Genomic DNA, 27,467 nt, shown 5'->3' on the forward strand with positions numbered 1-27,467 from the left:
CCTGATGAAGTCACACCTGTTCAGGTAGGGGCTGGTGTGTGTGTGTGTGTGTGTGTGTGTGTGTGTGAGCGCATTAATGCATATATATATATATATATATATATATATGTATGGTGTTTTTTCAAATGGCAATAATTACTAACAAGGATTATCATAATATATGCACCAAATCTATCTAGCTTGGAACCATTTCAGCCACCCCACATATGTGTAACATGAAACCCAATTTAAGGAAGCATGGTCAATTATGCACGTTTTACCGTTTTGTTCGTCACATGCTTTCAGGGGCTCTTATACATGTGATACTTACATTTGCCAGCAGAGGGAAATATTCGTTTGTAAAAACTTCTGTAATAACTTTTAGGCCACTTTACGTATGCAATCAAACGGTGTTGTTGGTAATAAAAATCCTGCAAAAAGTAGAATGCAATGTAAAATAGAAAACCACAAAAAAAAATCTAAAACAATGTTTGTAGGCCTATATATCCCAACAACACAAAAACTAAAGGATGTGGGTAAGGAAGTTTGCAAACAACAAACAATGTTACATGTTTTAACCTTTTATATATGATTATTAGTATCATATTTAACCGTATTATTTAAATCTCTAAATAATACGGTCTGTAATCGATGTAGATGACATCCACTAACATTTTGCTTAAACTGATTAGTCCGTGTCAAGAAGAACAACAACAAGAAAAAGAACAACTGTGTTTTCGACGTTGTACTGTGCATGATCTCTTCCACATTATTCATACATTTGAACCACATTTTAGAACAATTCATTTCATTGGATGCAATTGACCCCTATACAGAGCCCATTGGACAACGCCTACACTGGTTATAAGGCGGCGGTTCAGGAGGAAAGAGTATGGGCTAAGTTTGTCCTTCCTCGGATTCCATCAGTCAGCGACGTCCGCGGAGTATTGTTTCATTGATGAAGTAATGAAGACGGGGTCCAAATTACAATCGAAAACAATAACACGTCTTTAGTATGTTACGTTTTCTTTTTCTTTTGGGCGACCTTTACAGGGAGAGCTGAAGATCAAAAACTCAATCCAACAACTTTGCAGCAGCTCTGCGTGTTGTTGTGTTTACTTGTTGAGGACCGCCTCTGTGCAGGTAGGCTACAGCGCTCCTACTTTACTGTGCGCGCCTTATTGTTCACAGGATCAATCGGATATAAAATTTATGTTTTTGTAATGTACGATCAATATGCATTACCAGGGCGAATAATCATAGTGTTTATAGCTGCGTTATAGTAACGCTGTAATAGCGTTGTGTTTTCGTTCAGTCATCATTACAAGTTATGCCTTTTATTGTTGTTGGTTGTGTAAAAGAGTAGTATACAGATAACTGAACCAATCCATCTGAAATATAATTTGTATGCGTATAACGTCTGTTATTGAAACGAATGTTTCATATTTGCTGTAACAACGTGTCAACGAGTAATAGATCATAACATAAAGGAATGTAACACCGACGTTTCTGCTGTCTGGTCTGCAGTTGCGTTGCAATCTCTTCAAAGTGCTCCCTGCTGTCCTGAAGGTTTTCCGGTTTGGCCTGTGTTTTGTGGCATGAAGGACTGACTACTCTCCTGGGGACATATGGCAGAGCTGGAGATCGACCAGTCCAACCTGCCACGCGTCAATGAAGGTAATTTAAATAGAACAAAGTCAATTTGCAGAACAATGTGTATTAATATTGTAACAAAGGGTGTATGGCTTGAATAGTCATGATGTTGTTATGTCTGGCTGACCTTCCCTGCCACGGACGTGATGTAAAACTAAAAGGCTCTGAGTGTGGCGCAGTCCCTAAGCCATGCCACGGACATGTTTGTTGTGTTGTAGGCTACATGTGGTGTGTTCTGCAGATAATGACCTGGTATGCGACAGGCCTCCCAGATTCCGCTCTGGAATGTCTTCTGTGGCTTCTGTGTTTCTTTAAGACTGTCAGACCGCACTTTAATAACTATATACCAACATACAAACATACATACATACACACAAACATACATACACACACAGACTTACTTACATATATAAACAAATGAAACACACACATTAGGATTAATGTTGCTTTGTGTTTGTAAAATGACAAAGTAAAATGATTATATTTTTATTGCTCACCTTCATGACTATAGTAGTGTCTAATTTGTGTGTAAAGCTTGAGATTCTCTCCAGCATTACCGCCACGTCGATGAGGATGAAGCCTCGGTGGTTAGCGATTGTGCGCTCCAGCAGAGCGGGTCTGCATGTATTTTGTCATGGGAGATAACTCAGCGCTCCTGTACACAAAAGGCGCGCTGTGCAGCTCTGCAGGCTAACGCTTTATTAGGCTGCAACCGGCGCACGAACAAAGGAGTCACTTGTGCTTACAGGAGAAACCGGTCAATTAGGCAGCAGCTGCCCCTAAACTAGGTTGTCTGGCCACTACCTTTCCCCCCCCCCCGATAACGCTCTATTGCATACAGGGCTAGATTGGCCAAACGCTTTGGCATTCTTGTGATTCTTTCTAGATAAATGTGGGATAATCTGGGGGGTTCTGATTTAATTTCCCGAGCGGTCCCTACCGCGCGTCTCACTTTCCCCTCCTCTTATCAACGCTGCTTAGAATGTGGACCGAGTTCAACTTGTTTTGTTTCCGCCCCTGCCTTATCAGTTCCTGTTGGGCTTTTGGGTGGGTGGGGGGGGGGGGCGTGTGTGTGTGTGTTTCCCCCTCCTCTGGTGGCTCTGATGTATCCTCCCAGTCGTATCTCACAGTGGAATTCCCCCGTCCCCTCATCCTCCACAAACCCCACAGTCCCCTCTCTCTCCTGTCAGAGAGAGACCCCCCCCTTTCCCCCTCACCCTTCCCCTCCACCTTTTCCATGACAACGGGGTCCAGTTCAGAAGCTGGCTGACCCGGTGCTATAAATAAAGCCCCCCCACACCATGAGCTCCAGACTGGGTCAGTCCTGCTGAGTGTGAGAAACAAACAGCACAGTGCAGACATAGGAAGTGTGTATGTGTGTGTGTGTGTGTGTGTGTGTGTGTGTGTGTGTGTGTGTGTGTGTGTGTGTGTGTGTGTGTGTGTGTGTGTGTGTGTGTGTGTGTGTGTGTGTGTGTGATAGGGTAAGGGGGCTGCTGGCTCCTTAAATAGCACTCTTGTCATATTCTGCCGCCTTCAGTTAGATTTTCTTTGCAGCCTTTCTCCAGTGGTGGCGTTGATGGGGCTGAGAGAACAGAAATAGCTCCTTCAGTGTTTGATTCTTGTTATAAGAATGGAGGGGTCTAGTTGCGTAATTTGTATTTGAGGTGCCTTGTTGCCAGGTCCGTGTTGAAATTTGACTTTCACTTCTGCCTTCGAGACAACATCACACATCACATTTGGCCCACGCGTTAGAAATAGAGCACCATTTTAACCTTAACTAACATTTTGGCTGTGAGGTCAGAGATGCAATAACTTCCTGCTTGCCATGTGACCTTTGACCTTATTTTCCTGGAGGCCCTGCAGAGGGTTGAGGTTGTAAAACAACTGTACCTCCACGCTGCGGGAGGGGGAGGGGCCGTGGTCTGGAGCGCTCCTCAACATGAGCTCTCGTCCGTCTCTGGGGACCAACCTTCCTCTCTCAGTGGTCAATTCTCTGCTGGGTCTCCGTGAAGAAGCTTATGGTGGGGGAATCCTCGAAAGAGAGACACACGCACACACACACACACACACACACACACACACACACACACCGCATGCTGTTGTACTGTCACAGTGCCTTAAATCTTTGCACACAAAAAACCTGTTTGGCTAAATCTTCCTCCCTCCATACACACACCCTCACCAGAGCATTGTGACCGCCTAAATAACTGAGTGCTGACAAACAAGTCAGCCGAGCAATGCACACACACCAACGCATGTATACACACACACACATAAACCAAATCTTCTCTTTTCGGTTTATTAATTTTCTTCTTTTATCGTTTCACTTCACCCTCACTGCAGTGGCCGGAGAAAGTTGAGCCCTGGAGAAAGCCTTGCCATCAGTAAACTGGTTTCTAACAGTTGGTCTCGTAGTCCGATTAGGGGCTTTGGAACTAATCTCTTCTCATTGAGAAGAGAAACATAAGGTTGAATCTTAGATCCTTGTAGTGGCCGGTCTCCTAAAGCTTTTCAACAGGTGTAAATGTTTATGCTTAGTCTGTCCCTACAAAGGGTTAACTCTCTCCCGGTCACCAGACTGGGGACTAAAGTGTCATTCATGGTGTAACCAGACCCAGTTCAATGGCTTAATGCTGTCTGGATCCCTATGAACGTGGACCACCGTGGAGCCCACCTCGAAGGCCCAATAAGATCAAACACACACATTCCTTTCCTCTTTTTTTCTGTCTCAACATTAACAACTCAGTCCGTTTTCAAAACAGTAAGTTGTTTTGTCTGAGTGTTCGGACGCTAGCGGTGTTGTCCCCTCACCTTCCTGTTTACACAGAGGGGCAGAAGGGACACTTCCTTATTTATGCCCGCTCCACAGACGCAGCAGAGAGCCAAGTCTCTGTACGCCCCGGGAGGCCCGCGGCGCGTTGTTAGCCCCAGGGTGAAGCTCAGGTATGAGGGGGCAACGGGGATTAAGTTCAGCACAGTCATGGCTAGAGAGTTCTCAGTTTCTCTTATACTATCTATTTTGATATCCAGTAAAGGGCAAGAGTAAAGGGAACTTGTTTAACGCATCTTGTTTTCATTATGAAGCATGCTGCTTGTGTATTAGCTTGTATTATTATGTTTTCTATAAAATGGAACATGGGTTTTTTTAAGTTGTGGGAAACCTGCAGTGGAAATTAATTTGTATATTTTAGCTATGCCAACCCAGATTTAATCATGATCACGCTCCGCTGGTAATCCCTGCTCCAGGGCCCTCCTACTGTTGCACTGAGGAGGAGTGCCAAAGAATGGGGGTTGATGGCGGTCTCTGTGGCTCTGTAGTGCAGCACAAGCACATGTGGTATGTGGATCTTCAAATTGAGTTATGGGCCCCCAGCCTCCAGAACGTCCTCACCGCTTACAAGGCGATAACTTAATCTGTGTGCCTGAAAACCATTGTCTTGTTGCAGTGCTGACTGCAGCCCAGCAGCGACTGCCTGAGCGTTGTCTTAAAGCAGTGGTTCTCAAACTGGGGGTCGGGACCCATTTTGGGTCCCCTGATTTGCATATAGGGTCACAGGGGATTGCTGACATAACATAAGCGTTAGATATTTGATGATCGATTTTAGCAAAGCTGTTTATATGACTACCTAATGATTCATGGCCACGAGCAAACTACTTCAAATGATTTAGTATGTAGTCGAGTGATGCGACTACGTTCACCTGGACATTGATATCGTCGGCAGATGTTGATTGGGTAAAAACTATTTGTGTGGAAGCGGATGCACAAAAGTTAAAGTTGGGTTCGCAAACATTTTCGGAGATAGAAATGGGGTCACAGGCCAAAGAGGGTTGTGCACCACTGTCTAAAAGGCCGCACACTTTGCCTAAAGCTGTCTGTTATGGTAATAGGATCAAATATAATGAATGCAATGGAAGGTCATGTCTGTCTTTCATACAGCATTTTGTGCAGTGTGAGTATGAGAAAAGTTGAGAACTTTTTGAAGCGTATGAGAAAAACATGAGCCGTGCGTGTGCGTGTGTGTGTACAAAAGCGTGTGTGCGTGTTTGACAAAAGAGAGACGTATCATATTACCATGTTGGAGGAAGCAGACGAGGCCACGATGCTGGGATTAACCCGGCCCGTCATGTTGTGTTTGCAGACCCATTAAGCCCTACTGTAGACACTGTGCGTGCTTGTTGAAGCTCCGGCTCCTAATCCCTGTAAAACTCAAGAGCCCCACAACAGCACTATGGTTTATAAAGTATCTGCCTGTCATACTCCACTTTACTTCATTAGCTTGGTGTTGTAGCGGCAGGGATTGTGGTGGGATTAGTACAGTAGAAGCGATACTGTGTGTGTATGTTTACCTCTCTGGGAGGAGCTTAACGTTTGCTTCATGGTTATTTAGTGTACTCCTGGATAGAGCCATTGGGATGGTCCTTAGCAAAATGCAGATTGACACGGCTGAGTCAATACTTTAACGCTTGTTTTTTTAACTTTTTGTATACTAACGATTTGATGGTGATACAAAGAACTTTAATGTTTTTTCCATGAGGAACGTAGACCGAACTGAACCAAAAAAACGTATTTCAAATTGAACTTTAGCCATATATGTAGTGACAGTGAATGGTTCCGCCCCCAACTGTACTGAGCAACGTTCCATTCCTTCTTTGTCATACTCCACACTTTGCTTTAGTTTGAACTCCATGATACCTAACATAAATTAACATAACATAACATACTCCGCATTTTGCTAATGTTTGGACTGCTTCGATATCTGTTCTAACATAAAATAACATAACGTAACGTACTCCGCACAGCTGTTGTAACACAACATACTCTTGTGTGAAGCGAATGCCTCCACCTGCCTTGGCCAACAGTTGTTCTGGCAGGTTCTGACGTCCCTCCTGGACCCTCACACCAAACTCAACCCAAAAGTCTTCCTGGAACTTTTTGCTTTTAATATTAATATCATCCCACAAAGCTCTTAGCTTTGTAAGCAGTATTTTGCAGTTTTTTCTTTTAAAACAACACTATGCAGCTGAAGTTGAGGCCTGCATTGCAGATCTACTAACTGACACAAAAGTGCACAGATGCAAGGAAGTTTTTGACCGCTTTATTTTAATTCTGGGTCGAATCCAGACAATCTGTGACGTGTCTTCTTACAACATCCAAAGCCCAAATACCAACTAGTCTCCAATCGCTACGTCTGGCCAGGCAAGACTAAGGCTGCAGCGACTTTACTGCAACCAGTCATACAATAACATGGAGGAGGATCAAGGTTAATACAAGGCCTCAAAAGGCCCACACACATCCTCTCTCACACACACACACACACCACATCCTCTCCCACACACACACACACACACAAACATTCACTTCCGATCTTTCTCATACATGCACAATACACATACACATACATACTGCATGCTGAATGCTGTCACAGTGCCTTAAATCTGACAACCGCTGCTCTCGCTATTAGGTTTACCATGGTACCGTACTGCTCTCCAACACTTTCTTCCACCCCGTTACGCTCCAGAAGTTCACCATTGCTTTCAAGTTATAACCAGTGAATGTGGATCAGTGTGGTAGATGAGACGTGTTTATATACAAAAAAAGGAGAATTATAGGGATTTCTGTCTGCCTTGCTGTCTAGATCTTCTAAACAGCCAATCGTAGGCCCCGTAATTAATGTCTGTCTATTGTTTTTGCCCAAGACATGGCAGAGCGCGGTGCCAGGCGGTTCTGTGCCAACGGCCTCAGTGTTCAGCTCCAAACTCTCCAAACTCTGCTGGGCCTGGCTGGGGCCCCAGGGGGGCAACCAGGCCTGGGCGTTGTGCTGGGACTTTGTAGGAACACAGCTCTGTTTTGTCCATCACCAAGCAGTCACTCAACCTATATATATATATATCTATATATATATAGATATATATATATTATGGTTTGCTTATAGCGCTAGGAAACAGCCCTGACGTCTTTAACTCCCAAGCAAAGCCGTGTGGTCTTCGTCATGTTAATGATGATGTTGGAGTCGAGCCAGGTGCAGCAGCTGTGTGTGCATTAAGGTCCTCCCCGGCAGGGTGTTGATGCGCGCTCGTGATAAACCTGGTGTTTCTGTCCACAGTGCGCCAGAGCTTTGCGGTGCGGGAGGACAGTGTGCTGGCCCACAACCTGCAGGAGCAGGAGAGTAAGTATCCACGCAGACAGACAGACTGACACTAGGACACACAACAAGGAGAACTGAGACTCCATGTGGACGTTTTACCATGCCTGTTGTTATATTAACAAACATGAGGCAGGAGGGAGATGTGGGGAATTGTAGAATTGTATCAACAAAATGTTAAATCATATAACCTTAGGTCTCCTTAGAATGCAACGTATGGGTATAGAATACATATAAATGAGCTAAAGTTTAATTCTTCATCTGAAGCACATCTCTGTCACATTGACCAACGTTCCTGTTACCGAACTTTAAAACCTCCATAGAAGTTACACTTCAAATGAACATCCACCACTGTCGAATTACTACACATTGACCAATCAGTAGCAGACTGTATTGTTGGTTGACCTAGCGATAGTAAATGCTTCGCACTTTTCTTTATGAATATCTTTACTGTACCGACAGTGATATACTGTATTGTTTCTCTTTATTCTGGCTACTGTACTTATTGTAAGCAGTTTTGATAGAAGCGTCTCCTAGATGTAAAGGTCACTGTGTTCCCCCTGAGTACTGAGTGGTGGTGGTGGTGGTGGTGTGCTCCCAGTCGAGCAGTACTACAGCAGCAACGTGCAGAAGAGCCAGCTGGTGCAGGGGGACATCCGCGTGGCCCGGCGGCTGCAGGGGGAGGAGGAGCGGACCCGGCAGCAGCACCGCGCCGTGCTGCAGCAGACCTCTCGCCACCTGTAGGTACCCGCCGGTTACCCCCGGCAACCACACGCCCCCCCCAAACACAGCCTCCGCCCACGTGTAGGGTACGGTACGGCAGGAACCCCAGTCCTCGTTCAGGGGTAACCCCAGTCTCACTAGTCAGACTTTAGATTAATGTCTCAGGTCGAGCCAAAGCGATACTGGATTTTAGGGGCTGATACCGATATTAGGGAGTAAAGAAATACCGATATCAATATATCGGCCGATATTCAATGTATATATTGTGGTATCCTGGGGGTGGAGCAGCTCCTTGGGATTTTCTGCTCACCCTGCAGCAATGCTTCGGACCACAGAAACATCGCAATAAAACCATGAGCTAAAGGAACCAATGACCTGTAGTATGGGGAGGAGCTACTAACCTTCACACAGAACACGATGTCACTGCTAGTGTTGGGAGTGTTTACTTGGATGTGCCCAGTTAAGACTTTTAGAGGTTCAACCACCAAAGTAGAGGAGTTATAAAGATGTAATAACATTTGTAAATCGTCACCTTTCTTAAGTTTTCATATCAGATCATATCGGCAAACATATACACTGATACCATATATCTGTGATAGGCAAATATCGGCCGATAAAAGCCAGGGGTGACACCACCCCTGGCTTTCAGGCTCTGTGCCGTCTCCCCCAGATGTTAGTTTATGACATGGTAGGACTGCTGATCCCATATCAGGATTACCCTCACCCAAACCCTGACCTAACCCTGACCACACAAACATTGCTTTAATTAATACATCAGAACACCTGTGAGTTCAGTGTGCAGCTTTGTGTTTGACATGGCTTTGTAAGGTGACTTTACTGAATGAGTCCTACATGAACGTCTCTACATCAACCTGTATGTGTGGTCCTCTGTGTACCTTTACGACTGTGTCTTCATCCTCTGCCTGTCTCTCTTCCCCACCAGGGAGGAGCAGGACAGCGAGTACGCCCGCCTCATCCAGGAGGAGCTGAGGAGGTGCGCCGAGGAGTCGCGTCGCAGGGAGCAGGAGGACGAGGTGAGGCGCTCTCCTCTCCTCCGGCCCGCAGGAGCCTCACACCCAGACCCTCCTCCTCCTCCCGCTCCCTAAACGTTGTGACAGCGCGCTGCCCCGGGTACTTAGCGCTGGAGGAGGTGGCAGACGGGTAGCTTCTCCGACAGCCCAGACCACCGGCCCCTCACGCACTTACATGGACATTATCCAATTACCCGGCAGTTGGTGTAGCGGCGGCTCGTCTCTCCCGGGATGGGACGGGGGGGGGGGGGGGGGAGGACGGGGGGAGGGGAGTGGTTTTAATGAGCGGGGCGGCGGCCGGTCGCTGCTCTGGGCCCCGGGCTCAGACTCCTCCGCCTGAGAGAGAGCGGGGGGGCCCGTTTGTACGCAGTCAGCGGTTAAACGCCGCCGCCGCACGCCGTCAGCACCGCTACATCTGGATGAACGCTCGCTGCACACTCTCGGCGCGCTAATTGGCTCCAGACGTGCAGTGTCAGATCTGAAGAGGCACAGCGGGGGGGGAGGGGGGGGGGGGTGGTGTGTGCACGCTCACATGCACTGACAGTATGTGCTCATGATGTGTGTGAGTTGAGGTAATAACTCGGCTGGGATTTCTTAACACTTTCCTGTGTGTGAGTTGTGTTTATTTGTGCCGGGCGATTATAAATCTGGACTGGGCTGAGTTTGTATATCTGGCTCGGCGGTGGCTGCAGGCCAGGGTTTTGTCTTTCCTTTTTATTTTTGTAAATAAAGCAAACAGTTCATCGGCTTACTGTGGTGCAGAGACCTCTCAGATGTCCCTGATCAATCTCAGCTGTTTCACACCAACACACACACACACACACACACACACACACACACACACACACACACACACACACAGATCCCCCATATGTCTTAAGATGTGGATGTTCACATCTAAGTGAAGCCATCTCCATTCATCCTTTCAAACTCAATTGCATGAATAATAAACACTTTGCAGCTTCTCCAGTCGGAGAGGTGAGGAGAGCTATGTTGGGATTTGGAGGAGAAAGTGGTGACATCCGACCCTCCTACTTGGCTTACCGGGAAGTGTCTGACTCACAGGGGCCAGCATCATATTTTCCCTTCACCCAACAGTCTCTCAGACGCTGCTGAGAGAAAGAGAGAGGGAGAGGGGGGGGGGGAGAGAGAGAGAGAGAGAGAGAGAGAGAGAGAGAGAGAGAGAGAGAGAGAGAGAGAGAGAGAGAGAGAGAGAGAGAGAGAGAGAGAGAGAGAGAGAGGAATGCATGCTCTAGACAAGGCTCAGACTGGAGATCATACCAGAGCCCCCAGCCGTGGGCCAGCAGTGTATTTTAAACCCAACGCGACGGCCTTAGCGCTGTAAGAGTGGGGTCTGTGTGCACACACGCCTCTAAGTCCCCCCACTCCTCCATCCCACTCCCACGCAACGATGCGATCATTTAAGTGAAGGCCTTGGACCCAGATGTGATGAGATAAACATCTGGCCTGTGGTGAGCATTAAATAAGTGGCTCCCCGCAGGCGCTGGCTTTAATTACTGAACAAACGGAGAGCAGCCCGCTGTTTCCCCTCCTCTTCTTTTATCCCCTTGGTCCTGTAAAGGGCCCGATCCCCCTGGCTCTCTGACCGGCTGGGCCGACCCGCCACGGCAAGCTGCTCCTCCTCTCCCCTCCTCTCCTCTCTCCCCCCCTCCTCTCCTCCTCTCTCCCCTCTCCTCCCCCCCCCTGCTCTACTCCTCCACTCCCCCCCAACTCATAGCAAACATAGCAGCTGAAAAAAAGATGGGTAAATAATAACAAGATGTAGAGTTGGAACAACAGATCATTTTCCTCTCCCCCCCTCCTCTCCTCCTCACCCTCCTCCTCTCCTCCTCACCCTCCTCCTCTCCTCCCCCCCCCCCCTGCTCTCCTCCTCCCCCCCTCCCCCCCACTCCTCCTCACCCGTCCTCCTCCCCCACTCCTCCTCACTCCTCCTCCTCCCCCCCGCTGAGCAGGAGGCTCATGTTGTGCTCCTCATGTTGGAGGTTCTTCATCAGCAACAAATGTCAAACACACACGCGTGTCCCCCGTGGATCAGGCAGCTGCCGATAGAGGAGGCGGGGGGGGTGGTGAATGGGGAGCCTTATTATCACTCAATGATTTATTGTCCTCTTAGTGTTGCCCTGAATTAATTGTGTCACTCGTTAGAGCGACCGTGAGCAGCGATGTTTGAGGACTTTTAGCTTTCTCTCCGGCCGTCCACTCCAACGCAATTGGCGTCAATTTTTCCTGCACAATCCCAGTGTATCATTATGTTCTATTTCCAGAGTGGATTATAGCAGGCAGAGGAAGAGTGAGGGGGTGACTCCCTTTTAACGTGCACTAGTGGGAGGGGCCGGGGGAGGGGGGGGGGGGTTGTAAATACAGTGGGACCTTTGTACCACACACAGACTCAGGCACCTCAACACTACAAGGTGTCAACTCAAACGAAACAATCCTGCTTCTTATGCCTCTCTTTTGGACGTCCTGCACATTTGGATTTAAGGGCTCCGCATGACGGAGCCTGAGGAGAACAGCCTGTCTTTCTCTCGCAGGCCTCCTCAGTCTAGTAGTTTCCATTGAGTAGGGCCCTTGAAATAGCCGGCGGCCACACAGAGCCCGGTTTATTCCAGCCAGTGTGTAGAGCGCCACGGCCGACCACAGAGGCAAGCGGCCCTCAGCCAGCGCTGCACTGGCTCCAGCAGCCGTCTCTCTACTGGCACCTTCTGTCTGCAATGCGACACACACTCACACACACACACACGCTCACACACACTGACACACACACACACACACAGGCACGCACACTGACACACGCTCACACACACACACAAACACAGGCACGCACGCACGCACACACACACACACACACACAGGCACGCACTCACACTTGCACACACACACACACACACACACACACACACACACACACACACACACACACACACACACACACACACACTCTCTCACCCACACACGCTCACACACACACACACACACACACACACACACATTTTTGTTGTGCTTGAACGGCCAACAGAGGGGAGAGCACATTTTCTTTTTAGTATTAGATATGGAATGCTGTTGATATGTATTTTTATAATGAAGCTTGAAAATACCTAATTTGTTGTATTGAACGCACTTCCAATTCTGACCGGGTTCGGTTGCCGTTGCTTACAAGAATAATAATAATATTGATAATCCATTTGATTTATAGCACCTTTCACAAATCCCAAGGCGCTTCACGGTGTTGAGGAGAAACAGAAAGGAGAGCAGAAAGACAGATGATGTACATTACAAGTGGAACAGATGGTGTAATGGGTTATAAATGGATCCAGTGCTGGGAAAGGAACTTGATGTATGTAGTAGATAACTCTGATCTGTTGCCCAAAAATAGTTTATTTTGTTGTAAGAGATCCGGAAACCTGGCGAAGAAATCTGAGCAGTTCATTCGGGAAACACCAGATCAATGTCTTCTTCGTCTTCAAATATCAGCTGTGCATTTTGAGTATGCCAAATACTTTTTTATGGATCTTGTATTGATTCTAGCATAGTGGAATATATGTTATAGTTTATAGTTAGTGTCTGTTAAGAGGAGGAGTGTGGTGTTTAGTGAGTTTTTTATTTATTTTGTTTAAATGTTATATTTGACTGAAAATGGTTCATAGCAATGTATTTGCAACAAATGTACTGTTGATCATTTAGTAGTATTCACTATCTTTTAGGAAGAGCGCAGTAGTATTTAACACATCATTACACTGCCCTCTTGTGGCGCTAAACAGCATTGGCTTTGCCCCATTTTGTACCGCCAATGTTTTTTTATTAAGTAAGACATGAATCACTTAAGGAGAACCGGTCTGGCTGGTTATACCATTTCTCTATGAACAAACTTTAAATAGGTCAGCGATCATCTATGATTTTATTTATAAATACGTATCCCACCTTATTGCCTTACATTTTTGCTAATATTTCCATATATTTGTAGTGTGCCTAGACCAGGTTACACAGTCTGCTGGCTTCATTCGAGGGACTCGTGACCCATAGGAGTGTCACATGGTGTTGTTTGTTTTTCATCGAGAGCCGAGCCACCTCTGACATCACCACCTCTGACATCACCACCTCTCCACAGGAAATCGCCAAGCGGATCCAGGAAGAGGAAGAGGAAGAGCAGAGGGCGCGAGGAAGAGGGCAGGAGGAGCCCAGCGATGGTACGGAGACATGTTGTACCTCTCATTGTTCCGCTTGGTTGTTTCTCTCTGGTTTGTTCAGTTTAAAGGGTTTGCAGCCTGAGAAGGGGCTTGTTATATACCCCCAACATTACATTATTCCTTCTGGCTGAATTAGATCTAATATTATTTTGGTTTGGTTTGACGTTGCACTTTTCAAAGGGCCATGAACTAGCAGATGGCAAGGAGTGCTGTGATCTGTGGTGCGGCAAAAACATTATACATCTTTCACCTTCTACCTTAAAAGAGAAATGCATTCAACTGGTAATACTGAATGAATCTCTGATATTTGAGGGTTTTAAACGACTACAGTTACAATATTTCCATGGAAGACATGTGACCACTGTTTAATTGTTGCTGACATGAGGTGAACCCTGGCTCCTTCTTGCTCTCTCTGCCTTGCCTCCACCACTAACCCTCACCCTAAAATCACCCCGAGTTTTGCAGTAGTTTCACAGTGGATTTACCACACTTTTACAGCACAATTATAAGCATGTTATGGTTGTGAATATGAAAGAATATCAGTTCAATATGCTGTCTCTTCTGTTCTTATCCAGCCAATGCGTACGCTAATACTTCTTACAGTTCAACAGCATGTGTGCATGTAATTCAATTGCTAACACCGGTAATCGTTATTACTGTCATTGAAAAGTTAAATGAATCCCAGTCGTCCATTGCACTTGCCACTAACTGTCCCCCACACCTTCCCTTGCCTTTGTCTTTGCATGTTTGGCTTAACTTAAGACGAGGACAGCAGCCCTGCTGGGCCGCCATCTCCCTGCCAGCACACGCATGGCCGCCTCTCTCCTCTAGAGCCGCCGCCGGCCGCCACCAGGGGGCAGTACTCCTCCGCTCCTTCCCGGTCAGACCCCAGGGAGGCTGGTATTCCCAGGAGGGTTTTTCCTCTAGCAGACACGACTCCATGGTCACATGAAGGACAGCGGGGGGCCGCCAGGCCCTCCGGGGACGAGCGGAGGCAGCGTCTGAACGACGACTCCGAGGACTCTGACGCGGTCTTCTGCGAGGCGTCAGACGCCCGGCCCCGGCGGTCCCACCGGAGGGCCGACCCCGCCCCGTGTCGGCGCCGGGGCTCTGCGCACAGGAAGTACGGGAGCCTCCAGGACGACCGCAGCGTGAGAGAGGAAGAGGAGGAGGAGGAAGAGGAAGGCCTCGCGCACCGTGACGCTCCAGGAGCCAGGCAGCCGAGGCGTCGGGAATGGGAGCGGCGTCCCGGAGAGGAGGAGGAGGAGGACGGCGGTCGTCACGGAGACCGCGACGGCGAGGCTGAGCGTAGGTCAAAGAGGTGCAGCCGCAGCCAGTCGGTGCGGCTGTCGGAGCGACGGCGGGACTCGGACGCGGCGAGGACCTGGTCTCCCAGGGAGACGGCCCAAGACAGACACGTGCGCTTTCAGGACGAGCGGCGTCGTGGGCTCGCGGGCGGTCACCATGACAACAGCAGCAGCAGCAGCAATATCAGCAGCGACAGCAGGGTGTGGGAGATGCTGGGGCAGGTCCTCAGAGAAAGGGGCGTGGTCGTACGTCACGGCGTCCACGGGGCCCCGCGCCAACCCCCACCTCCCGCCACGGGGCCTCAAAGCCGGCACAGCGAGGTGCATCATGGGAGTGAGGTCTCCCACGGGGACCCCCCGCCACATCAGAGGGCCTTTGAAAGATCCTCCGCCATCCGGCACAGTTACCATGACGGCGGCGGCCGCGGGAAGGGGAGGCGGGGCTCCGGGAGGACGTGGAGCGACGGCGACCCCAGAGGCGACCTAGAGAGGCAAGACGGCCGCCCGGCCCCCGTGCACGACGGCGGAGCGCCGCGCCCGCCAGAGGGCGGCAGAGAGCCGAAGCTGGCCAGGAGGGAGGGGGGCGGTGGCAGCAGGAGGTGGCGGCGGGCAGAACCCAGACCCAGCAGGGACGCAGAGGAGGAGGAGGAGGAGGGGCGTGACGGAGAGCGCTGCGTGCGCGGCCACGGGGTCAGCCGCAGCACTAGCGAGCGCTGGCATCGGCGCAGAGGAGCAGAGGAGCCGCGGCGGGAGGAGGAGGTGAACAGGGAGGAGGTGGTGAACAGGGAGGAGGAAGAGGTGAGGCGGGAGGACGAAAGGCCCCGTCTGAGAGTTCCTCAGCGGAGCCAGAGCATGAGCACCCGTGGGGTGTCATCCAGGCTAGGGTGGAGGCCCACGACGGCAGGTAACGTCCCCGTCCCCCCCCGCCCCCAGTCCCGTTTCTGCCCTGCCGAGGCGGTTGGGGGCCCCACCCCTCCCCTCTCTGGGTCCTCTCCTGGGCCAGCCTTTCCTCAAATCATCGGCACACACACGGACACACGTGGACTCTCTCTCTAGCAGCCGGTCCGTCTCTGGGTGGTGGTGGCTCCTCTCCTGGGTGATTCCTTCCTATCAAGAACCATGGACTCTCTTTGGTCTCCCTTCTCCCTGGGCTTCATGGGCGGGGTGTCCTGTGTCTTTATAGCTGATAGTACCCGCCTCTATCAATCCCATCCTGTCTAGAGGGAATCAACGGCTGTCTTCTCTGCGTCCTCTGACCTTCTGTGTGACCCCAATGCGTGGGAACTACCTACCACCTTTAACCAAAGTGATTCAGTACACCTGCGGGAATCTTTAGAAATAATCTTTATATTCCACTCTTTGTTTGTCTTTCCTCTTCATTCCTTCTCCTTCATTTGACAGTACTTCCCTTCAGCTCCTATTCATCCCCCTCACGCCCTGCTACGACCTTTGACCTCTGCCCTCTGCCCTGGTTCCTCCAGGCTCCACGCTGCCGCCGCCCCAGCCCGGGGAGGGCTGTCTGGACCTGGGGGCGCTGCAGCAGGTGCTGCAGGACGAGGAGCTGGCCCGCCGCCTGCAGCAGCAGGAGGAGCGCCGTGTGAGGAGAGGCAGGGACGTGAGGGAGGTGGGGCGCAGAACCATCAACCTTTGTTCATACAGCCCTATACAACACTGCAATAGAATTTACCTTGCAAATACACTTGCAAGGGAAATAACACAAGCAAATAAAAATGGAATAGTTAAAGGTCTAATTGTGACGAATTTGGACTGTTCTGAATGCCGTTCCAAAAGAACGGCATTCATTTTAACCGCATCATTGGTTTATTTTTGACAAGCGATGATTAATTCAGTTTAACGAGTCACAATAGGGTATCTTTGTATACATGGTCAGTGTATATGTTGTAGGACATGGTGGAGGCCTGCGGCTATTTTCTCAACACACAGTTTTCTTATTGCTTCCATAGTGGTAAACGACTTTCATAGACATACAGTATACTTATTTCTCTCTGTTATATGTATTGATAATTATTACTTATCTACTTTGAGTTAACAACAAAAAAAAAAAACTCAATATGGAAAATCTCCAAAACGTTTCATGTATTAATGAATGCACCCTCACAACTGGTCGTAGCCATGTGACAACACGCCCCCCTTCTACCTCTTATAGGTGCTCTGTGTAAGATTCCCCAAAGTCCTTCTCAAGACTGATCCCTTTGGCCATACGTGAACTGCAGCCTGCTAACATTAATTATAAAACTGGCTAAAGCAAGCTCTTCTTTATAACTAGGGCAGTGGTTCCAATCTTGACTTTAGTTGGACTGACTGCTACACTCCACCCAACGCGGAAACGTTGATATGGAAATGATGAGGAAATGCAGCTACAACTAATTCTATTTATAACTATTTTGTTTCCCTGATGTCACATAAGGGTGTAAGCGTCAGAATGTGTCGAGAGATGCGTCGAGAAAGAATATATTAAATATATATATATAAATATATATATATATATAAATATTTTTAGACTGTCAGCATTACGTAACGTGCCCAACAGTGTCCCACACCAACACATTCTTTGTGACCTCATTTGGTTTGTTTTGATCCGGTCCACCTTGATCAGTTGTTCTCAAACTTGTTTTGTCAGGCCCCACCTTGGGTCAAAATACCTGTGTCATGTGTCACATGTCATGTTGTTCGACGTGCTTTATTTTTATACAGTGTACATTGAGCGTTCCCCTACGCCCCACCTGCAGGACCCCTTCAGTCCCCCTACGCCCCACCTGCAGGACCCCTTCAGTCCCCCTACGCCCCACCTGCTGTACCCTTGCGCCCACTTTCAGTACCCCTCCCCCCCTGCAGTACCCCTTAAGTACCCCTGCAGTACCCCTTAAGTACCCCTGCGCCCCCCACTTTGAGAAACTCTGCTGTAGATAGAGATAGAGGAACACTTGAGGGGCGGATTAAACAAAGACGATGACTTGATTCAAATGAAGCTCAACCAGTAAGTAACCGTGACCTCTGCCGTGTGTTCCTCCAGAGCGCTCGCAACTCCTACCACGAGGGGGACTTCAGAGTGGCCCAGGTGGCCCAGGACGAGGTAGGACCACCGCCTTTGACCCTCCCGGCCCCACGTGTCCAGGCTCATCACAACAACCGCAATAATCCCCATTTGTTGCTCCGTCCTGTCACCCTGTTGTTACATCGTCTGCTTCTATGTACTGTTTGAACGACAGGAGATCGCTCGATTTATACAAAAACAAGAGATAAAGTCGAAGAGGCGGTCTGGCGAGCTGGACGGCCCGGCGTCGTGGCGGGAGCACAGAGAGATGATCAGTCACCAGGAGAGGACGGCTCCCAGGGAAACCCAGGTAATCAACAAGACCTTTGTCGAGTGGTGAGACACTTTCATAGATTCACGTCCCGTGTGTGTGTCTGTATGTGTGTGTGTGTGTGTGTGTGTGTGTGTGTGTGTGCGTGTCTGTTGTGTGGATGTTAATACCAGTATGCAGTGTTGTGCATCAACTAGTTCAAAATAACTAGTTCATTGAACAAGTTCATTTTTCTATGAACTTTGAACTGAACTTAACATATTTTTAACTAAAGAACTTGAACTTGAACTAGTTCATATTTTGTGACATTCTGAATTGATGCTTAGGTCCAGATGACATGTTTATTAAATAGAGTTACTGCCTTAGTTGTGATGAATGAAACAGGTGTACAAATAATATCCACAACAATTTGAGATTGTAGTGATGGGTAGCAGGTAATGGAGAGGATTAATTTTAAAAGATAAGGCAAGGCAAGGCAACTTTATTTATATAGCACTTTTTTTATAAAGTGCTTCACATATAAACATTGTCATACAATAAAAGAAAATAATAGATAAGTAAAAAGCAAAATAGATAGAAAATAAAGGCAAAGTAAAAAAAAAAAAACATTTTAGAAAGGCAAAGTTAAAAAAAAATGCATTTTAGAAAGTGAGAAAATAAAGGCAAAGTTAGTAATAAAATAAAAAATAGATAGAAGCATTGTAGATTTAAGATTTAGCAGAAAGCTAAAGCAAACATAAAAGTCTTCAGTCTTGTTTTAAAAGCTGTCAGTTAGGGTTAGAGTTGGGGCAAGTCTTAAATCCTCAGGGAGTTTATTCCAGCTATTTGTTGCATACTAACTAAATCCTGCTTCCCCATGTTTCGTGTTGACTGGGGATAATTAACAGATTGGTCTCAGAGGATCTTAGTGGCCTAGAAGGCTTATGTAGTGGAAGCATATCAGTTAAATATGTTGGCCCTAAACCATGTAGGGATTTATAGGTTAGCAACATGATTTTAAAATAAATTCTCTGACATACAGGGAGCCAATGTAACGATTTAAGAATTGGTGTAATATGTTCAAATTTTTTGGTCTTTGTTAGAACTCTAGCAGCAGCATTCTGAACAAGCTGTAGTTGCCTTAGAGTTTTTTTGGGGAGACCTGTAAGGAGACCATTGCAGTAATCAAGCTTGCTAGTGATAAAGGCATGTAAAGTCTTCGGTAGACTAAGCACAGAATACCTACTCACTCCAACAGTTTTTCTTCGGTTTCTAAAAAAAACTGTTAATGAACTGAACATGAACTAGTCCAAAACTGAATTGGTGAACTATGAACGTGAATTTATTAATTTTCTTTTGTATGAACTGAACTTTGAACTAGTTCATGTTAAGTGTGAACTTGCACAACACTGCCAGTATGATGGTAACTGCTGCCATGGCTAACCATTACAAAAACATCACCGCAACGTCACCGCATAGACTCAATGTTGTTCTAATAAGAGTGGGTGACCGCAGGGCCAGTGGAGAAGACGGAACTCTGAGGACCTGCCCTCCCCCGCAGAGGAAAACTCCCCAGAGAACCAGCCGCCCAGTCCCATCTCCGCCCTGACGTAACTCACTCCCACCTACAGCACCTACAGCTCCCCTCTGTCTCTTATCGTAGTCCAACCAGAGAGATAGCGGGTGAATGACCTTGTGTTTGCTTTGCAGGCAAACCCAGGCGATCAGGAACATCGCTGAGGAGCTGGACCCCACCTTCAGGGCCCCGGGGCCAGGGGACAACACGCTCAAAACTGGGCCCACAGGTACTGAGTTTGGTACAGTTGGCAATAATGAAGTTGAACCATACACTGTAAAACACATCTTCAGTCTCATTGCATCATTTTGAAAGTCATATTTTAACGTTCATCTTGTAAATAGCATCACAAATGCGTAAGTCAAATAGATGACTAAAGGCTGCCCCACACTACACGATTTTTTAATCTTATGCGATTTTTGAGTCAGAGTACACCACACACATAACGAGAATCGCAGCCGATTTGTTGCGCTCCGATCCTACATAAGATTAGAACACAAGACGGAACACCACACACTATAGGATAATCTTATCAGATTCTCGGCCGTGTAGGCTACGTCATCCAGCATGAGACAAGAGATCGAGAGACAAGAGATTGTAGATCTAGAGCAGCGGTTCCCAAACTTTATTTCCTGCGCACCCCCTTTACATCCCAACCGGGTTGGCGCACCCCCAATCCCAACTTCAAAAAGAAGGAAAAAAAACGCAACAAAGCTTTGTTTTATCGCCATATAAAGACTCATGTTTAATCATGCGCAAATAACCAGAATACACATGACAATAACAACATCAACAAATATCCAACAAATAGGACAGCCAAGGGACACGACTGACGTTGTGTGCAAGATCTGCTCATGTGTGATACGCGTAATAGACGGGCCGACGACTGATCTACATGACCACTTTATGCGCCTCGCAGAAGTTAATAGAAATGATGATAAACAAAATATCACAGAGCATAGAGCAGGATTGTGAACGTTTACAATGTCTCATGACAATTTACAATCTGCAAAATGTGTCAGACTTTTTTTAGTTAGGATATTGATGCTACGCGCCTCCTATTTGCAACGGAATTTGTTTAAGATATAAAACCTTCGGGTCAGCGTGCGTGTGTGTGTGTGTGTGTGTGTGTGTGTGCGTGCGTCGCTATTATGTTGACTACACACTCAACATTCCGAAAATATCTATCATGTTGGATAACCCCGATTTTGAGATTGGGAGGTCTTAAGTTTATGAGATTCTATCTTAGAACACTACGGCAGACAGGATAATCTTGGCCGATTTTCGTCCCGATTCGGCTGCCATGGGAACGCCACCCCGATTCTCGTAAGGGGCAAATCGGCCACGATATCGGGACATTTATCTTGTAGTGTGGGGTCAGCTTAAGGAAGATAGTGATTATGGAATGTAAAAAGCACTTTGATTGTCCTAGGATATAGCCAATGAGGCACAGTTAATCTGTGGCTAACAATATGGACAAATTAATTAGTGTCCATGGACAGCTGAAGCATCTGTGACTCCACCCACTTATACTCGACCGTTTTCTCTTTTTGGTGCGGTTGGTGCGGTTGTTTGAGATTTCTGCGAGGATCACATTTGCCACATTGGGAGCAGGACTTGACTGGCCACATGGCACTAGTCTATCACCAAAACTCTTTGAACATAGAAACCTTCATAGCTTTTTAATGAAATATAACTGTCAACCAGGACCTTGTAAAACACATAATATAAAGATGAACTGGCTCCCGAGATCTTAACCAAACTAAGATAACAACGATTTGCTCGTATAAGGGAGTTACTGAGATTCCTTAGAAGGATGATGGGTCCTTTAGGATCCAACCAGCCAGTCATCCTCCTAGAGTCAGGGGAACCACACGCCTAGTAGCCTCACAGACAAAGTGGGGCTGACTAGTTCTAACCAGCCCCACCTCCCCTCTCCTTCCACAGGCCCGTCCTGTCCGTCCGTCGCCATCCCCCCCTCGGGCCCCAGCAGCGTGCTGGAGGAGCCCGCCTTCATCCCGCCCACCAAGCGCCAGCCGGACAAGTCTGGACGCACCAAACCCAAAGAGAAGAAGGAGAACTGCAAGCAGCAGTAAACCCAGCTCCGGTCAACCCAGCACCAAGAACACAACCAGAAAGGTTGCTTTTCAGGGACATCAGACACAGAGTTGCATAGCAGCAGCTCAGCTAGACTATGGGGCATGACGTAGGGGAGGTTTGTCTGGAATAATCCACAGAAGTTGGGTTTTATATTTGCATTTTGTTTTGCTGTCCCGGCTTGCTCGCACAATAAAGGCCTCAAACAGAGAGCAGCTGAGGGAAACGGGACTGTTTGTCCTAACGTTCCTCTTATGTTGAACGGACTGTTCTGGCAGCGCTGTAGGCACACGTCTCTGCTAAACTCAGAAGGGAAGAGCTGTAGCCTCTCTGTTCTTCAGGGTTGATGAGGGACTTTATTTAACTTGTGTATCTATTTTAGTTTTTGTTAGTCTTTTATAATGTTTCTTTATTGCATGGGAGATATAATGTAAGTATCTAAGGTGTTTAAGTACTATTTCTCTATGAGTTGGTATGAGTGATTTACAACTGCTGATATGCTGTCACTATAATGTTATGTCTCAACCTCACCTACCAGGGGCCAGCACAGCGTTTACAGCTGAATATGAGCGTTGTTGCAGATTACTAGAATCTGGCTGTTTATTGTAATTTATTGTAATCTCTAAATTCTACATTCTCAAATTACAGTATATTTCAGTAGCAACAACTATGTTGTTGTATTAACATTCACCTGCCCATGTAGATACAGAAAGCTTATTTTCACAACTACAAGACGATATGTTGATTACATTGATCACGTCGACTTTATAAATGTATATGAGCAAAACAACTGGTGTTTTTTTGGGGAGGGTTTTATGTTGCTGTTTGATTCTAAGCTTTTACGGTACCCAGTTTACTGTAATGTTGGTTGTTATATTCTAAACCGGTGGAAAAACCCCACATTGGGTCGCAATTGAATGACAAAGGTTTAAATTACGGCTACACCGACTGGAAAACAAACAGGGAATTCCATTAAGAGAACAAACAATAAACAATCCATTAAGAATAGTACCATTACAGGAATGGGTACCGTGGGAACGTGACACATGTTTGGGGAAGGCCAACAAGTATTTCAAGTATCGGCTTAGTCAGACCTTTAGGGTTTCACCATCTTATTGTAACTGCTGAACCACAGGACTCCAAAACACTATCAGTGTTGATGATGGTTCATTTATTTGTCAGTGCAGTTGCAGACAATGAGTCATAATTTTGCTTCAAGGCAAGTATGTAGAAGGTGGTTTTCTATGCACTTAAAGTAACCTTAATTCAACAATGGCAGAAGACTTTCACAATACAATGCCCACACTGACGAGTCAGCACCTGCCAGGAAACCACCACATTGTTCATTCAATATTCCCTTAAAATGTGTCAACATTGCATGTTTAAACTCCTTCGCTCTTACATTTACAAAATGTATATTCAACGTTTTCGAAGTGCAGTTGTTTTGTAACTGATAGAAATTGTATCATGTACTTAAAAGAGATTCCATCGTATTTATTACAATAACTTCTTTACAATTGCTAATAACAGAAAAAGGTACAAAAATACAAAAACAGGTATGAATAATCCGTAACATAATCCGTGTTCACCTTACACGCAAATGGAAACACAATGAGCTTCAATAACTTTATTCCCCATCCAGAACTCTGAAGGATGGAGGGCTAAATCAAAAGCATCTATATTTACAGTGAAGCCATGACCAAAAAACTGAATGAGGTAAATCAAGAGTTATTTAAAGACTGCTGGGCTATATTACAGACACATTTTATACACTTAGTCCAGCCTCATATGGCAAACAGAGTACTTGTGAATCTGTGTTCATCTATAACCCTGTTTAACGAAGGATTGCCACAACCCGAATAACACTGTAGTAGGCAAGGCTCCTCCAACAACATGGGCTGTGTGAATGGACGGCTCGTTTTCCAACCCAAGGTGCCAACAGCTGCTCCAGGGGATCCGCTTCTTGACATAACAATTCTTTGTCCCAGATGGGTCCAGGGGCCGGTCCATTCACACAATGAGCTTGTGTCTGGAGCCCTCTGAGTCCTCGGTGGCCAGGGACTCAGAGCTGCTCACCTGCTCGGGCTCGTGGAAGCTGCACTCCATGGCCATGAGGGTCCTTGGCTCATCTGGCAGAGGAGGAAGAGTTTCATCTGAATGTGTTGAATAATATATGTATTATATATATTTATATTATCGATATAAATGTATATATATGTAAACATAAATAATTATTCTTAATATTCTATTAGATATTATTGTTGTTAATAATATATTAAAATAATTATATAATAATAATATATATTTTTTTATGTATATGACATTTGCAAAGCAGGTTTCTGAAGGGGTTTTTTTCGTATGCAAAACGTTTCCCGCCAGCTGCCACCATGCACGTGGCTCCAAGAAATCATGACTCACCATACGGTGTTGTAATGATGGGCGGCTTTCTGACAGTTGTTTGACCCTTCTTTTCTTTTAATTTGGTGATGACTTTGATCATCAGTATGAGGGGAATGAGTAGAACCACGCAGCTGATGGCTATGACTAACCACCAGGGCAGCATCGTGTCTTCTTCTGCTCAAGAAGAAAGTAAATGAACCGCATGGCATTTCAGTATGACCTTGAACATGAGAAGCACAGGACAACACCACCAGAGCTAGGGCAAGAAATAAGACCAAAACATACTTTTACTCTCTGTATGTCTTCGTGTCGTCGTCGCCATTGTTGTGGTGATTGTCGCGTTAGCAACGCATCTGCTGTCAGTATACGCATCACCCCTGATCATGTACTCATTTGGATGGGTGCAGTGTCTGAAACAGAAGCAAAACACAAACACTAAGGTGAGTGGAGGCCTGTCAATGGCGAGGGAGAGCAGAAATGAAACCAGGGCTGAATCGTACATGCTTCTCCAGCGTTTACACTTCTGGTGATCCTGGTTGTTAAAGGTCCCGACTGGGCACGTCCTGCAGGAGCCTGCACAGAGGAGACAACCTTTACATCAGTCGCTCCTTTTAGAGGGACCCAATCACCAAGACAAGACCTCTATTAACCCATAAAGCAAAACTATGCTTGTTCTTCTTATACACCGATGTATGAGCTTTACTTCGAGAACTAGTGAATAAATGCATGCAAGAAAGGCATCTGGTCCTACAGAGACTGTGCCTGGATTATTTCTGACTGGTTCTGACCTCCTTGGGGTTCCCGGCCTCGCCCACACTGTTTGACGCAGATGGAGCAGTGCTTGTCGTTACACAGCAGAGGGTCGGGGCAGCCACACTGGGTGTCCTGTGTTCTGCTGCACTCTTTCACCTTTCGTTGAACACCTTCAACGTTCAACGAGGGGGAGACAGATGGGTTCACAAGTTTGCATACGTGGCGTCTTGATCGTGGTGGGTGTTGTGGAAACACTTTCATCACTTAAACGTGGAAAGAGCTCAGGAAACTGTAGGCTACATATGTTTTAACAAAGTAATAGCAAAAGCAGAGGTGGTCTGCATTGGTTAAATTGTGGTTAAATTTCAAAATAGAAGTCTTCAACTTTATTCAGTGGTTTCATGTGGTTTTCATTTCTTTCATTGTAATAGTTTGTTTAGTTTAAGTCCTTTCCACAACATAAAGGGTGAGAAAGGGGCAGAAAGGGTGATGTGATCACAAAGGGATCTAGAGTCTCATACCTCCACACTGTCTACACTTGGTACATTCTTTCTTTGAAGGGTCCGAGGTGAATGAGCCTGTCTCACAGGGGACGCAGAGGTCGTCCTGCGACGGGCCACAGGACTCGACGATCCGTTGACCTGTTCTCGTTGACGTCATAGAGAAGGCCAGGGTAGAGGATGAGAAAGGAATAACAGACCGAAAGAAAGAAAGAAACAGAAGCAACGAGTGGATTGATAACAGCATGCTTACCGTCAGCGATGACTGAATCAATTATAACAGTAACATCCTCAGTTCCCCTTCCATGTAGCCTAATTAGTGGAAGTCTGCATCCCAGTTAATTCCGGGGAAATATTTGTTGTGGTAGAATAAAAACGGAAAACGATTCTTGATAAAGGGGAGAGCCGATGAAACAGGCTACCCCACGAATACGTTCTGCCTCCTTTGTATAGTTTTAAGAAACTGCTTTGCCTGCGGATCTCACTCTATGGAGCTCATTCTATGAAACCTAAACGTAACTTACCCTCAGCACATCTCTTACAGCACACGACGTCGAGGGTGCCGGGGAGGGGGGTCCATGATATGCAGCGCCCCGTCTCATGACTCCAGCAGCACTGAATCAGAAGGACGCCGATCACTGCGAACAGCATCCTTTTTCTTTCCTTATGCTTCTTCTGTATTTTTAACCCAGGCAAAAAGATCAGGTAGCGAGTTAATTTCCCAAAGAAAGGTGCTCCGTTAAAAAAAAGTTAATTAACAAAATAATAAAAGAACGGGAAAGAAACTACGGACAATTCAGGTAAAATAAATAAATCGTAGATCGTATTTGGAAGTTTCCAATACATCAAGCGTCAGGCGTTCTCCTGATCTAACTTCTGTAGTAGTAAGTGAGTTTCAAAATACAGCTTAAAAAAAAAGCATGTGGTTGATATTTAAAAGTCCCTGGCTTCTGGTTTCAGCAGTGCGCTGTTTCTTATTTATATCAGCCGCTCTTAATGTTGAAGGGGCGCGTCCTAAGCTCGGCAATGGCATTAAATGCCTTTTTTTTTTTTTGCCATTTCATTTTCAATCATTCATGAGGAGTTTATGAGGACAAAAATATTCAAGCGTCAACATAGATGGTGTGTTACAGATAAATATATATATATTATATATATATTTTTTTTAATGATACATTTTTTTTAATTTGTTTTTCCAATCAATGTTTACACATTGCAGGGGAAGCATCTTTGTAGCCCAAATAAGCATAAACAAATGAAAAGCAAATTGATTTGAGCAGCCTTGAATCCATTAGTATAACAGGGGCACAGTGAAATATTGCTTGCCCTGAAGCATGCTCCCCCTCCCCTCCCCGCGATCCCTCGTTCCCTCCAACCCACCCAATCTGTCCCCACCCTTTGACACTTAACATAATAAGATCAAGGCATTGAACAATTAAAATGAAGAAAAAAAAAAGGACACACACACACACACACACACACACACACACACACACACACACACACACACACACACACACACACACACACATACACACACACACCCGGGAATCTCATGTCCATTGTGTACATAGGCCTATAATAAATATCATTCAGACATAGAAGTAACAAATAAATGCTATGATCATATGATGATATCCACAGAAGTCGCATAGAGTAAGCCTATACATAAAATATATGCATACCTTTCGAATAAGTGCTAGTTTCCTCCATCATATGATGATATCCACAGAAGTCACATAGGATATACATAAAATGTGTGCTAATTTCCTCCATCATATGATGATATCCACAG

At 46.5% G+C, this 27,467-nt stretch overlaps 2 protein-coding genes across 3 annotated transcripts; one reads left to right on the top strand and one right to left on the bottom strand.

Annotated features, from left to right (window-relative positions):
• The first annotated feature begins 922 nt into the window (after positions 1-922).
• On the top strand, positions 923-22,797 carry ccdc187 (coiled-coil domain containing 187). 2 transcript variants are annotated; one of them, XM_084480301.1, is made up of 13 exons: positions 923-1,122; positions 1,507-1,656; positions 7,737-7,799; positions 8,377-8,515; positions 9,442-9,532; positions 13,656-13,734; positions 14,497-15,945; positions 16,523-16,665; positions 18,076-18,135; positions 18,272-18,406; positions 19,862-19,956; positions 20,057-20,151; positions 21,870-22,797. In XM_084480301.1, exons 2-13 carry the CDS (start codon positions 1,608-1,610, stop codon positions 22,016-22,018), a joined length of 2,547 nt encoding a protein of 848 aa, XP_084336427.1. In that variant the 5' UTR covers positions 923-1,122; positions 1,507-1,607; the 3' UTR covers positions 22,019-22,797. The 2 variants fall into 2 exon arrangements, with proteins under 2 accessions (XP_084336427.1, XP_084336428.1); XM_084480302.1 differs by having other exon boundaries at positions 1,549-1,656.
• A 404-nt stretch (positions 22,798-23,201) lies between these two features.
• Positions 23,202-26,602, bottom strand: tnfrsf9a (tumor necrosis factor receptor superfamily, member 9a). The gene is made up of 7 exons (XM_084480347.1): positions 26,197-26,602; positions 25,694-25,813; positions 25,208-25,342; positions 24,920-24,992; positions 24,705-24,829; positions 24,438-24,593; positions 23,202-24,148 (listed from the first exon to the last, which is right to left on the bottom strand). Exons 1-7 carry the CDS (start codon positions 26,321-26,323, stop codon positions 24,030-24,032), a joined length of 855 nt encoding a protein of 284 aa, XP_084336473.1. The 5' UTR covers positions 26,324-26,602; the 3' UTR covers positions 23,202-24,029.
• Positions 26,603-27,467: the final 865 nt, after the last annotated feature.

This window comes from Micromesistius poutassou (assembly GCF_964030765.1).
Source record: "Micromesistius poutassou genome assembly, chromosome: 15".
In the NCBI taxonomy this organism is placed as follows: Eukaryota; Metazoa; Chordata; class Actinopteri; order Gadiformes; family Gadidae; genus Micromesistius; species Micromesistius poutassou.

Bases quoted from the DNA above. Each gene is read 5' to 3' on its own strand.
- ccdc187 (XM_084480301.1), top strand. From the start codon at position 1,608: ATGGCAGAGCTGGAGATCGACCAGTCCAACCTGCCACGCGTCAATGAA. The intron at 1,657-7,736 runs GTAATTTAAATA...TTCTGTCCACAG, and splicing joins CCTGCCACGCGTCAATGAAG to TGCGCCAGAGCTTTGCGGTG. The intron at 18,136-18,271 runs GTAGGACCACCG...TTTGAACGACAG, and splicing joins CCCAGGTGGCCCAGGACGAG to GAGATCGCTCGATTTATACA.
- tnfrsf9a (XM_084480347.1), bottom strand. From the start codon at position 26,323: ATGCTGTTCGCAGTGATCGGCGTCCTTCTGATTCAGTGCTGCTGGAGT. The intron at 24,594-24,704 runs GTATGTTTTGGT...CTTCTTGAGCAG, and splicing joins AAGACATACAGAGAGTAAAA to AAGAAGACACGATGCTGCCC. The intron at 24,149-24,437 runs GTGAGTCATGAT...CTCCTCTGCCAG, and splicing joins CATCATTACAACACCGTATG to ATGAGCCAAGGACCCTCATG.